The sequence below is a fragment of the Pleurodeles waltl genome, chromosome 8 (genome assembly GCF_031143425.1).
Source record: "Pleurodeles waltl isolate 20211129_DDA chromosome 8, aPleWal1.hap1.20221129, whole genome shotgun sequence".
In the NCBI taxonomy this organism is placed as follows: Eukaryota; Metazoa; Chordata; class Amphibia; order Caudata; family Salamandridae; genus Pleurodeles; species Pleurodeles waltl.
In genome coordinates this window covers 163534970-163547504 of record NC_090447.1, presented here as the reverse complement: position 1 = coordinate 163547504, position 12535 = coordinate 163534970, and the positions used below count along the sequence as shown (strand labels likewise).

The 12535-nt window shown below is 40.0% G+C and overlaps 1 protein-coding gene across 2 annotated transcripts in view; it reads left to right on the top strand.

Moving 5' to 3' along the window:
- Nucleotides 1-12535, top strand: part of NOX4 (NADPH oxidase 4) — a 759149-nt gene that overhangs the window by 144882 nt on the left and 601732 nt on the right. For both annotated transcript variants that reach the window (XM_069204008.1, XM_069204009.1), the window contains exons 3-4: nt 2149-2259; nt 6791-6875. In XM_069204008.1, the coding sequence (XP_069060109.1) occupies nt 2149-2259; nt 6791-6875 (196 nt within the window). The remainder of the gene's footprint in view (nt 1-2148; nt 2260-6790; nt 6876-12535) is intronic.

The window sequence follows — 12535 nt, the reverse complement described above, 5'->3', positions numbered from 1 at the left end:
TGCCAGCGCTAATATATCTTAGCTGGCTTCCCATTTGAAGCCAGCAGCATTTTCGAAATGGCATGGCTCCCTCGTCATACCTGTCTGAAAGCCTCATGTTGTTTCCTCTCCATGTGAATTGCCAAGACCATGCTTCTTTCTCGCTTTTTCAGTTAATGGAGCAAAAAACATGGAAATCGATCTCCTTTAACATGGATAAACCCATCAAGTGAGGACATCAAAAAGGATAAGAACTATTGTTGCAGTGCTATTCCCCAGGATAAATCCACAACCCGCTCAGCCTGTGTGACTGAAATATAAACCTGAACTGGAATGTATTTTCTTCTTCTTTAACAGATTTTAATTGCTCCCTTCCTCCATTTTATTCCCAGTACTAATCCGACGTTAATAATGTAAACTCTCCTTTATTTACTATTGTAATGTAAATACTGCGTGTACATCGCTCTGACGCACCTGCCAGCATTTTAAGCAGCATAGAAATTTGTACAAACACGATAAATAATACAATTTAGATCCATAGATTCAAGGCAAAGCAAAAGTCCACATTTCTTTCCTTCCCCGAGCAAAGACATTTCTTATAGACAGTCATTTATCAGGAGAAAGCCCCTGTAGATTTCAGAATACCCAGGCGTGATAAACAATCCCCATTCATCAACACACCGGATTAAGGCACAGATTTATGTTAAAGTGGCGCAGCGCTGTGCTGCGTTAAAAATAGCAGTGCCGCGCCACATTTGAAACACAGGGATTCGCCTTATTTAGAGGAATACGGCGAAACCCTGCATTTCCCCTGCGCTGGTGCTGAATTAAGCTGCCTAGCACCAATGCAGGCATCCTTGCACCATAGTGCAAGGGTGTCTGCGTTGAAGGGATATATTGTTTATGTGCACGAAGGCCATTTTCCTGCACATAAACAATCGTCCATGGTATTTTGCTTCTTCTATGTGTGCTGCAAAATGCAGCACACATATAAAAGCAAAAGAACGAGGAGGAATAAAAGCTTTCCTCCTCGCTTTGCCATGCTAACGCCACCCCTGATGCTTAGGTGGCGCTAGGGGCTCTTAATTTTGCCCCCAAGTTTCAGATTGTAGTGGGGTGAATCCTAATAAGTGTCAGTCCCCCAAAAAATGAGTGCCAGTGGGCCCACCTGCAACCACCAGCTCAAATTAAACACTGCTATTACCCAACTATTTGCCATATGTGTGCTGTGTTGGATGTGTGTCTCCCTAATATGTTGAGCTGAACACTTTTATGGGAGTAGTATCTAAGTGGATAGGGCTGCTGTGATCTTGTTGATATCCATCTATGTAGCATATCTGCCTTGTGTACAAGGTATGTGTACATCATATTGAAAAGTTGAGACATTTCTACCATACAATGCCTTGGATTGGTGGCTAGTGCCAAACCATTATACTAGGACCCAGTGTGACCCGGTTTAATTCACCGCAGGTATTTGCATTATACATATATCTTAAAGATGGCATTCCACAAACTAAATTGTCTATTGGTGCTCAATTGATTATCTGCTCAAATTGTACTTATTTTGTTAACCTCAGAAGAAAAAAAACTTGAATTCAACCTTTTCAGGATCAAACCTGCAATCTGCGGAAAACATGCACATCTCTGTAGTGTGTACTTGATTTTTTCTACTATACTATATCTCTCCGTACAGTGGTTCCCAACCTTTTTACTTCTGTGGACCCCACTTTATTATTACTGGAACCGGGGGACCCCCACTGAATCATGTTTGGAACCCATGGACATCCCACTTAGTCATTACTGAAAGCTGGGGGCCTAATCTGTTAATATGATTTAATTTTGTAAGCAGTTGCGGATCCCCTGAGGAGGCTTCGCGGACCCCCAGGGGTCCTCGGACTACAGGTTGGGAATCACTGTCTTAGTACATCTGCGCCCTTTTTACTTGCCAAGTTTTAATGGGCCTGTGGGCTCTCACTGTAAGTGGCCTGATACGGTTGCACACTATGGTATTTCCCGAGGTAGTTGTACCACACAGATACAGTGGCCCTTGTAATGAGGATCGGAGTGTTTGCCGCAGTTTGGCAAAGGCTGTGCATTGTCGGTACTCCATATGTTGTTTTGCTTGAGTCTACACAAAAATGTATACTAACACTTTCTCTGTTTATTCAGCTAGGATTGTGTGTTAGCAGAGCCTCCGCCTCTGTCCTGAACCTCAACTGCTGCCTCATACTTTTGCCAATTTGTCGAACTCTTCTGGGATGTCTAAAAGGTTCACAAAAGGTAAACAAATGTTTTATTATGGTGGAAAATGTATATGTTAAAAACTGACAGTCCCATCAGCTTCCATACATTTATTCTTCTGAACAACCTTTTATATGTTTGGAAATTCCTTTCACTCATCCCCATGTCTTTTCTATGTTAATAGTTCTGTAATCACTGACTGCAAGTGCATGTGTTCAGTTAGCAGTCTTTGATGATGGCAGTCTGGCCATGTTTTTAATTAGAAAAATTGAATTTCCATACTGCTTTCCATTTCCTTCTGCATAACTAAGTATACCTAACTAAACACCTGGGAATGCCTATCATTGAATTTTAGCATTTGTTGATGCATATATACTGATTAAACATCTGTTTTTATTTTCTGCTTCATTTGCACATTCAGTTGTATTCCATCTTCTTTTCTTCTTGGGCATTAACCATCTCTGGCGCTGAATTAGTTGTTTACATCTGACACTATCTCCAACAGTTTCAATTTAGAAGTGCTTAGCTAGATTTTTTTAACAGACACACACACATTCACATTATAAATGATATGTGAGAAAGTATTGCGAGCAAATTGTATTGCAATGGACTCATTGGAAAAAAATGAAATAAGGGAACTGTACCAATTGCAAATGAACCAAAATTCTAAGTGTTTTTTACATATTTTTCATCAGTCACTTATGGATTTCCTGTCTCATATGACACTGTATGTATCAACTCTGGGCCATACAACTTAATTTGAAGTTGAATGTTTGACTATACCTAGGTGGGTCGGTTTATCTAATAAAGCCTCAAGACAGAGAGTGTGAAAATGTTTTATTTTTCCCAAAACATCCCTGTAAGGAATAACCAGCATTTGCATTGTGGTAGGTCTCATATTTGCTTGAGTTAGAGCTATTGGCATTGTAAGTTCATAACTGGACTTTTCTTGCAACATAGATTGGTCAACCCGGCCTCATAATTTCATCTTTTTCAGCCATATTATTCCAGTGGCCCTGCATATAACTAAAGCACTTCCATTTACCTTCTTACTCTATCTGCAGCAAAACATGTAAATGTTTACTTTTAGCATCCTAATTTAATTCTGCCATGCTAATTCCAATAGAATATCACTTTCACCACCCCATCATCAGAGTTGCAGGCTGGCTAACACAATTCCCCAAAAAAAGACACACGACAGCCACAGAAGAGACATCAACTAGAAGGGCCACTTAGACATATCAAGAGTGTTCAAAGAGTCATAGTTTAATAAGGATGTTAAGTTGGCCTGAATCACTGTCATAATTGTAAGAAGGAGAGATTATTAAAATACATACAATTATCATATAAACCTTTATCAGAAATAAACTTTTGGCATCAGACTGTAATGCTCAAAACAACACCTAGATGGCACCATAAAAACATAATCTGTAAGAAACATGGTCATGTAACCATATTGTTCGCCTCTAGAGGGCATAACCCCATGGATATAATACAGGAGAAAGTAATGCAGTGCAGCGTTATACTTAGGACATAGAGGGTGCAATGGTATTACAAACAAGGCCTTTAAAAACAAACCTTCTCCCAGTTGTTAAACAAAAGGTCTAGCCATGGGAAAGCTTAAAAGACCCTGAATGGTGGGAGGGGTTATAATTTTTGGGTCCCCACTAACCTAGTGTTGAGTCCCACAGATGATGTAGACCTTTGACCTCGGACCAACACAGGCTGAGTTATGAACAAAATTGTTTGTAAAATTAATGCTCTGTAAAGCATTATGGGGCACGTTTTGTGACACAAATATTATAATGTGTTGACTACAATGCTCAGAACATCCCCTACAGGACATCACAATAAATATAGTATTTGGAACAAACATGTTAATGTAACCATACAGTCAGCCCTTAAAAAGCATAACTACATGAAAAAAGAATGGGAGAAAGTAATACAGTGTAATCATATATGTAGCCCCCAGAGGACATAGTGCATAGGCTAGTGGGCCTATTGCAATGATATTACAAACAAGGCTCATAAAGCATAACTTTTCACAGCTGTAAAACAAAGGTTCCAGCCATGAAAGAGCTTAAAATGATATTGAATGATAATAGGAGGTATTATTTTGGAGTCCCCACTAACATAGTGTGGAGACCCAGAGATGATGTAGACAGAAAGAGCACATTGTGGTCAATGTTTTGAAGGTGGTCCCATTGTCTTAGGACTTCCACACACTGAGTTATGAGCACAAATGTTTTGTAAAAGTACTGCTCTGCAAAGCATTATGGGACGAGTTTCCCGAGTGCAGTGAATATTGTAGTATCGGCTCTCCCGCTGTGCCGGGAGAACTTATTTCACTTTGAGGATCTCTGTTTTACGTAAAGCATTTACCACTTTAAAGTGTTTTAAGGGGAGAGCTACAAGAAATGACCCTGAACAATATGACCAGTTCTCCAAAACCGCTGATCAAGTTCACGCTGCTGTGCCTGTACATGCTGGGAGCGCCATGGCTGCCATGCAGCATGAAGGGGAGAGACAAAAGGAAAAATAGTTCACCCATGCTGTGGTTTATTGGCAATAGCGCAATAATCCATGTAACAGGGGCAGTCTGCAAGGCGTGACAAAAACAGCCTCAAGGCGGGACAAACGTAAAGCATTTACCAATGACATCAAGAGATTTTTGAAAGGCAAGCCCAGGAACAAATGAAAGTGATGGGCGTGGTTAAAAGCCCCACCAATTACAACAGGTCCGTGCTCTGGTGTGCTCGACCTAATGAAATCAAGAAACACTATATAAGGTACAGGCTTGTTTTAGAAAAATAGTCAGAAATCCCATGAGTAGTAGGGATAGACTTCACAGCTCACAAGGAAGTTTAGCAAAAGTGCACAAAAAGAAGTAGCTGAGACTTCAAATCACAGATCCTGAATCATAGAATCAGGATTTAAGCATATTTATGGTCTTATACAGAATTTATAAATGTTGCAAATTCACCAACTGACCTAACTTTCAGAGCCATAATTTCATTAAAGCGAGAAAACACACACCCATTCTCAGCACTCATGTACACATCCATGTACATTCATACATACACACATGTATCTAACATTCAACAAGAATTTACGTGCTGCAGCAGCAACATCAAGTGGCAGGAGGGAGAAGCAGAAAGGACGCCGTTTTTCCTTGAATCTTTGGGAAGGAATGGACTGCTGGATGTTCCTGCCGCTTCCTCTCATTGGCTGACCTTGTCATTGGCCAGCCAATCAGAGGAGGACATTCCCTACCTCCTCAGAGAGTAGGGTGAGGTCAAGGAGAGTTGCTGATCCCACCTCACTGTGTGAAGAGGAGTTTTTATAGACAGTCAGCCCTGTGCACTTCAGGACTCCAACCCAAAGCACCCAGGTCTGAATCTATCAGCGAAGCTTCCCCTCATCCTGAGGGGGAGGCTCTGAAAAGACTTTGCTGGGCTGATGAGATCATGCCCTCAGAGTTTGAAATCTTCAGCCTGGGAAAGCTTGACTGAGGTTGACTGGCACATTTGCATTTTGAACAACTAAAGTCCCTTTCTGCTTTATCCTGACATGGTTAGTGTCAGTCAAGCTGACTTTTGCTCAACCTGACAAACCCTCATCATGGTTTGCAAAAGCTTGGGGGGCGAATTCCTTTCTCCATTAATGACTGGCTTCCAGTGTCATCCTTCACTTGATAGAGAGTGCTCACAAAAACTCCTCTCACAGTATTGTATTGGATAGCTTTCAGAACCAAAGAGCATATCCAATATTAGTGGCAAAAGTGTTGGCGTAAATCTGTCTTTAAGGTGGGAAAGTGTCCAGCACATGCTAATATTTTCTTATGGTTGTAGGGGAAAGGTTCTTGTACACAGAAACCATTTTCCTTATGGAGGAATACACTGAGAAAACAAGCACATTTCCACTAATCCTTAACAGGCACATTGTCTACCTGTGGAAAATAGTATGGTTTGACTAGGGGTCCAAAAAAAGTGCACAAAGTCTGATTGTTGTAGATATTAAGAAAGCCTCAACCTTTTGATGCAAAAAGTTGAGGAACCTATGAAAATCACTGGAAGTGATCTTCTGGCTTGATTTTTGTGCTTGATATTCTGGCATACCACATATAAAACTCATGGATTTATATTTTCCTTTTGAGAAGGGATCCCCTTTTGAACAATTATAAACCATATCACAACTTTAACTTTCTGCCTTGTGATAAGTCTGTCACTTCAGTGAGCGCAGGTGGGGATCATTCAGTTACTCCTTCTGATAGGAATATGACTGGCAAAAACCCTGTGAGAACATCAGTGATAGGAGTTTGCTCAACCATAAATTGTAGCGCACTTTCAAAGTGGGACTCGAGGTCTAATTTTAGTAATGCATATGGAAATACGACTTACAAACGTTTGCCCACATGCTTAGACATGTTAACAATGTTATGCAGGCCCCTCCTGTGGTTCTTTAGACATAGTAGGTTTATTATGAATGTGTAAGTAATGATAAACTACTCTGAGCATGCCACTCAAGTCCTGATGTATCTTTTCAGATAAAAATCTAACTTTCTTTTTAGGTTCCAAGCAGGAAAACGAGAAGGCTTTTGGATAAAAATAAGACCTTCCATGCAACATGTGGTATTACAATATGCATAGCTTCTGGTAAGAATCCAACATCGTTAATCGTTCTTCATGCACATTTTGAGCATAGCAACAGTCTGACTGGAAGGGTCCCTCGCAGGACATCTTAAAGCAGCAAAAGCCAACATCTTGCCAGAGATGTATTTGTATGGTTATAGAAAGTGGAGAGAAGAATATCTTCTGTAAGTTAATATGGTCATAGAGGATGTGTCTGAGAATCTGGCTGCTCATTCCTTGCCTGATGTGATGGTGCATAACTATAAAACTACAGTCGACAACCATACATTTTAGAGACACTCTGACTGTTTAAAGCGGGATAAGAAAATGTTGCTTATATTTGCACTGTAGATAATTTGAAAATATCTTTTTCGTATGCCTAGAAGAAATGGACACAAGTTTGTGTCTACATGTGTAGCATAAAGACTGTTCATGACGAGCTAGGAGGCAGAAAACTGGGCTTTGCTGTTGGCACCTTTATAATTTGCAAGCAGGAATTGTGAGTGGTGAAAGATATTCTTCATGCTGTGTATAGATTTGAAGATCACTATTTGCAGGGAAGGGTCCATACAGAGGATTGGCATCCGGCTCTTACATTTCAGTGGCCATGTGCATATAGAAGTCAAGGCTGGTAGGTTCACTGTGCAGCTTTGGCAAAATAATTAGGAACGGAGGGCACTACACAAAAAGCATAAAAAACTATGACAGGAATTTGGGGCTGTTGGCAGAGAGGAATGGTGCGCAACCTGGCTCAAGCTGGCATTGACAAAATAGTTCCTGATAGTCCATAATAATATAGTAGAGGTGGCAGATATGCACTTGCAAAACCACATGGCCCCTTGAACAAGAGATTCCTCTCATATCAGTAACTATTGAGGGACAACCCATATTAACTAGTAAAGTGTGCATGAATCTACTTCCAGCTTGAAAGTGTGCTATTTATAACAGACAGGCACTGGAAATCCTTGATATTGATTCTCAGGAAGTGGACAGAGACACAGTAAAAAGAGCCACAGTGTAACAAGGGTATAAAACCTATGGTAAATGTACGCTAGTAACAAGTTTGCAGCCTGACCCATGCTCTTATTTTGAGTGGGAGACATGTCATCTCAAAAGATCAGTGTTGCTTTAATTGCCCGACCAGCACCCTCCCTCCCATCATGGCCAACTAGGATGTTCAAATCTGTCTTTTCAGCAAGGGCCAGGGCAAGGGCCAGAAAGGGTGCAGGACGCCCAAACTGTTTTAATGCTGAAGCTGGTGGCCTTCACTCAAAGTCTGACATGAGGGAACTTGAAGCATGCCGTGTAGTCATGCTCCCCCCTCTTGATCCCTCTAATGTGTCTTTTCCAGGTGTTAGACTGGTAAGGAAACAGGGCAAGAGGGAGTTTGAAGTAGCCATTGAATGTTAAGGTGATATATAAGGTAACTACTAGTTGTGAGGAAGAATATCCCCTTGGTTAGCCACTTTTGTTCGACAGTTAAATGGCATTTTATGCTGACACAGACAAGTAGATTTTAGAATGACTGGCTTGCTGGGCACTGATCATTTTCTAAATCTAGCCCAGATCTGATTTAAGATTTCCCAAATGGTCATTGTGGTCCATTATTATGGAGAGCTTGGCAATGTTAAAGGCTACAGGGAGGGCAAGGTGGATGGTCTGAAGCCAACTTGCAGTTTTCTAGTAAGTTATGTCTTTCAAAGGATTCTTGTAACTGATAATGGGCCACATTTTCTAGGAGTGTGGTGGGAGAGGAAAGGCTTGAGACAGGCTTTTATTTGTTGGAACTAATGCTGTACTCTAAGGACTTTATTGTGCACGGTTTTAATTTGATTAGTGATCATGAAGGTATACTGTGAGGTGTTTGATAGTGGGGTTTGTGGCTAAAACAATTCTTCTTTCAGAAGGTCTTCGAAGACCGATGGTTGTGTGAATCAGCAGTGGGAGCTGGCTTTCTTACTAGCAGAGACCAGGAATTGAATTTGGATGTGATCGGCATGAAGACGTTGACTGTGCTTTGAAATCTGTGTATACTCACTCAGTTAAATGAGCTAAGTGCTCTTGGTTCACTTGTTTTATTTTTTCTGTACGTGTAAATGTTGGTCATTTTGGAAGTAAGGTGTTATTGCAGCTGATCAATAAGGGCTTTTGAAATGGTATTTCATTTGTTCATAGTCATGACATTTTCATCTTGTTCATAGGTTTGAACAATTCTACTGTGCCTGTTTTGTGGGGGAACTTTAATTTTGCACTATTGCATGTTAGCATCCGTGGTGTCTCTTGCAGTCTAATTTGTCATTTTTATAATTTTTCATAATTTAAGTCGCTCCTGATTCTCTTCTGTTACTCACCGCTTTGCACCTCCTTAGCCCCTCCCACTTTGACATAGTTCCTTAGTATGAAAGATATTACAATGCAAGTGTAGCTTAAGTGAGCAACATCAATACATATTAAATTCAGGACAGAATATTTCTGTCGCTGAAATTATTTTCATGTATCTTATAAGCATAGCTTTGATGATGCTGTAGCAGCATTCATGCTACATGTATCTGACGTACAGGGAACAATCTTTATTTTGGCACGTAAAAGGGAAGACTTTTTAAGTGGTCCTCAGAACAAATATCCAACCGCCGTGCATGTCATGTGTCATATATGTAGGGAATGACTAACCAAGTAAATCATACAACACAAATTGGTAATTTGTTAGGGTGTAACTACTTCGTATAGCAGTAAAAACAACAAGTCAACTTATCAATATATAAAAAAACAAATGCAATTTTTAAATGGAAAAGAAAAACCGACTAAAAAGAGTTACATTTTAATGCATGCAGGCATTATGTAAGTGTGAGTAAACCGATGAGGCCAAAGATTAAATGAATCCCCAGACTGCACTGCTTCATATAATACATGAACAACCATCTAAACACTGAGGTGAATCAATAGGACCTGGTTCACAAAGAGTGGTATATAATCAGAAGTGACTTACCTTTGTAGTACTCCTTGTGTACTTTTGAATTTCAGGGGGTAAGTCAAACACTCTCATGCGTGCTTCTGGAATTTAGGAGTTCCTCAGGAGTAAATTGAAGCAAAGTCTTGGTGATTTGGCTGACAGATTTCATAGAGGCAATTCCTCTAAGGGATTGTCCCTATAAAATTGTATTTCCCTATGGCTCATAATCTATTCTGCCATCTGGGCCTGCATGCCTGTTGTTTGCTGAGGTCAAAGACTGCCAGCCAAGCCGACATGCGCACTTGCAGTGCATCGACTCCTCCTTCTCTCCCTGCTGGCACAGAGGATGGCCCTGCCCTGCACTCTGCAGACTGGCTGAGGAAGTGAAAAATAAAATTATTATAAAATAGCTTTATTATCATTTTATTTTTCTGCTGCCTTTCAGCAGTAGGGCGACACTCCTCTGCGGTAATGGACAGGCTGCCCTTGGACAATGACCTGCCCACGTTAGCAAGCGTTTTTAATTTTACCAAAACAGTTGAAAATGAAAGCCATTCCTGCACCGTCATTGCCATCAAGAGTTGCTGTCTCAGGCTCGAAGCAAATACATTTTCCTCAGATTAGTTTAATGTATTTATTTTTTATTTAATGTGTGCATATTACATGTTCTATGCAGTTACCTGTGGGTAACAGGCCAACTAAATGTTTCAGAATATGTTCTTTTTAGCTGCGTCTCTAACCCTGCTCCCACTCACTGACCCCACCCTATTGTACTCAGAATCACAGTACACATACGTTTCTATGCACTTCAACAGCTAGGTGTCTGTGGCCTTACATGTGATTATATGTGTGCTGTCTGTGACTGTGTGTTGACATTTCTATTATGTGAAGGTATTGTGGTTATTGCTATCTGTTTACCTGTATACCTGCAAGTGCATTGCTTGTGTGCACAGAGATTTCTGTTCTTTGGTGTCCATAGGTGTGCTTGTTTGGTGTGTGCATTGATTACCGTAAATATTTTGCTCTCTGTATATGCTGAAATTTGTGTGCTCCAGTATGTGTGTCTAATATCTATGTGCTATACCAATGTCTATAATAAACTTGGTTAAAGTTTAGTGGGTTCTTCAGCTGATAGAAAATTCTACTGTTAGTGGCAGTGATAGCGTGTCCAGTCCTTATAAATTACTTATACTTGGACACGCCGGAGGTCGGTGAACCTTTTGACCAGGTTGGGTTCTCCTCATCCAAGAATAGTCGGATCCCTCAAGTCAATGATCAATAATCATTTATAATCAATAACCAATACTCAATTAGTAATCAAACAACAACTTAGGAATCGATAGTAATCAGTAATTTGACACACCATGACCTTTCAGTCATGAATAACCACACCCATTTATTAAAAGTTAATGAGTTTATTTCCCTATATTAACAAAGCTAATACAATATAAGTAAGTCTCAAAATCAAATTATATACGTATACGAACATTACTAGCTGTCCATAGCGACGGAAGAAACGCAATCTACGCAAAATTTGGATTATAATGCACTCAGTTATAGCAATTCAAATCACTAATAAAAATAACTGAATTTGCTTAATTGCATACATCGGTCAGCATAACAAGATTTCAACTCCGCATGGTGCATCAAATGAATACCTCAACTAACCACTGATTAGCATTGGCATGTGGGGCTTCATGCAAAACGAATTTAGTCAACACAAATTTAGAAAACTTCTATTTTAGGCTCTGTCAAAATAAGCAGTTGGTACCTAAGAAGCAAAACACAATGCATAATACATTTTATCCTTTTATAATTACCAATTACAATCAGCATTCAAGGTAAGTCTTCATCCTTCAGGTACCGGTTCGATCAGCATGGGACAGACTTCAAGGGGGGGGGGGCAAAGTTAAAGGCAAGTTTTCCTTGCAGCAACAAGGAAAAATGGGGCACAAGTTATCGTATGGGCAAGAAGGGGTAAAGTTAAAGTCTCTAGGGTGAGAATTCTTAAAGTCTCTCTCTCTCTGGGATAGAGAAAAAGCATCAAAGGGTCATCAAAATGGCTTCTTGAATCTTGCTTCAAAATGGCATCAAAGAAAATGGCTGACTTCTCCTTGTCCAGTGGGTTTAAGTAAGAAACGTTCCAAATTCTTCAGGGTCTTCCATTGGAGGGTCCATGGGGTGGTTTCTCTTTACCCAATGAATAGTGTCCTTCTCTTAATGTTCACCTACGCATAAGGTGTCCTTGGAGTTTTGAAACACAAGTAGCAACAAAGTTGCCTATTAATTCTGCATCGGTGTCTTTATTGTCTGCACCAACAGAAACTGACATTGCTTCAAAGAGGATAAAACTTGCCTAGCACGAAACCTTGAGATAAGTGTATTAGTCATTCTACTGGAAAAATACAACCCTTAAAGTTTAAAAACGTTTCTGTTAATACAAGTGAAAACCACGCAGTTAAATTTGAGACCAGGCAACTAGGCCAAAGCCTCTGCTAAATTTAAGCTAAGCATATAACAGTTTCAACAAGAAAATCATAGAATACATTTGCAATTATGACGGATTACTACATTGTCAATTCTTCATGATTAAGCTTGTTTATAATAATGGCGAACTACTTCGTGTGCACATTTGCCTACATACATTATTTTTCTTTGCTAAAATCACATTCTTATACTATTTTGTTACATGATATATGAATGTTTATTAGTCTTTCTTTTTCTACTTCATTAA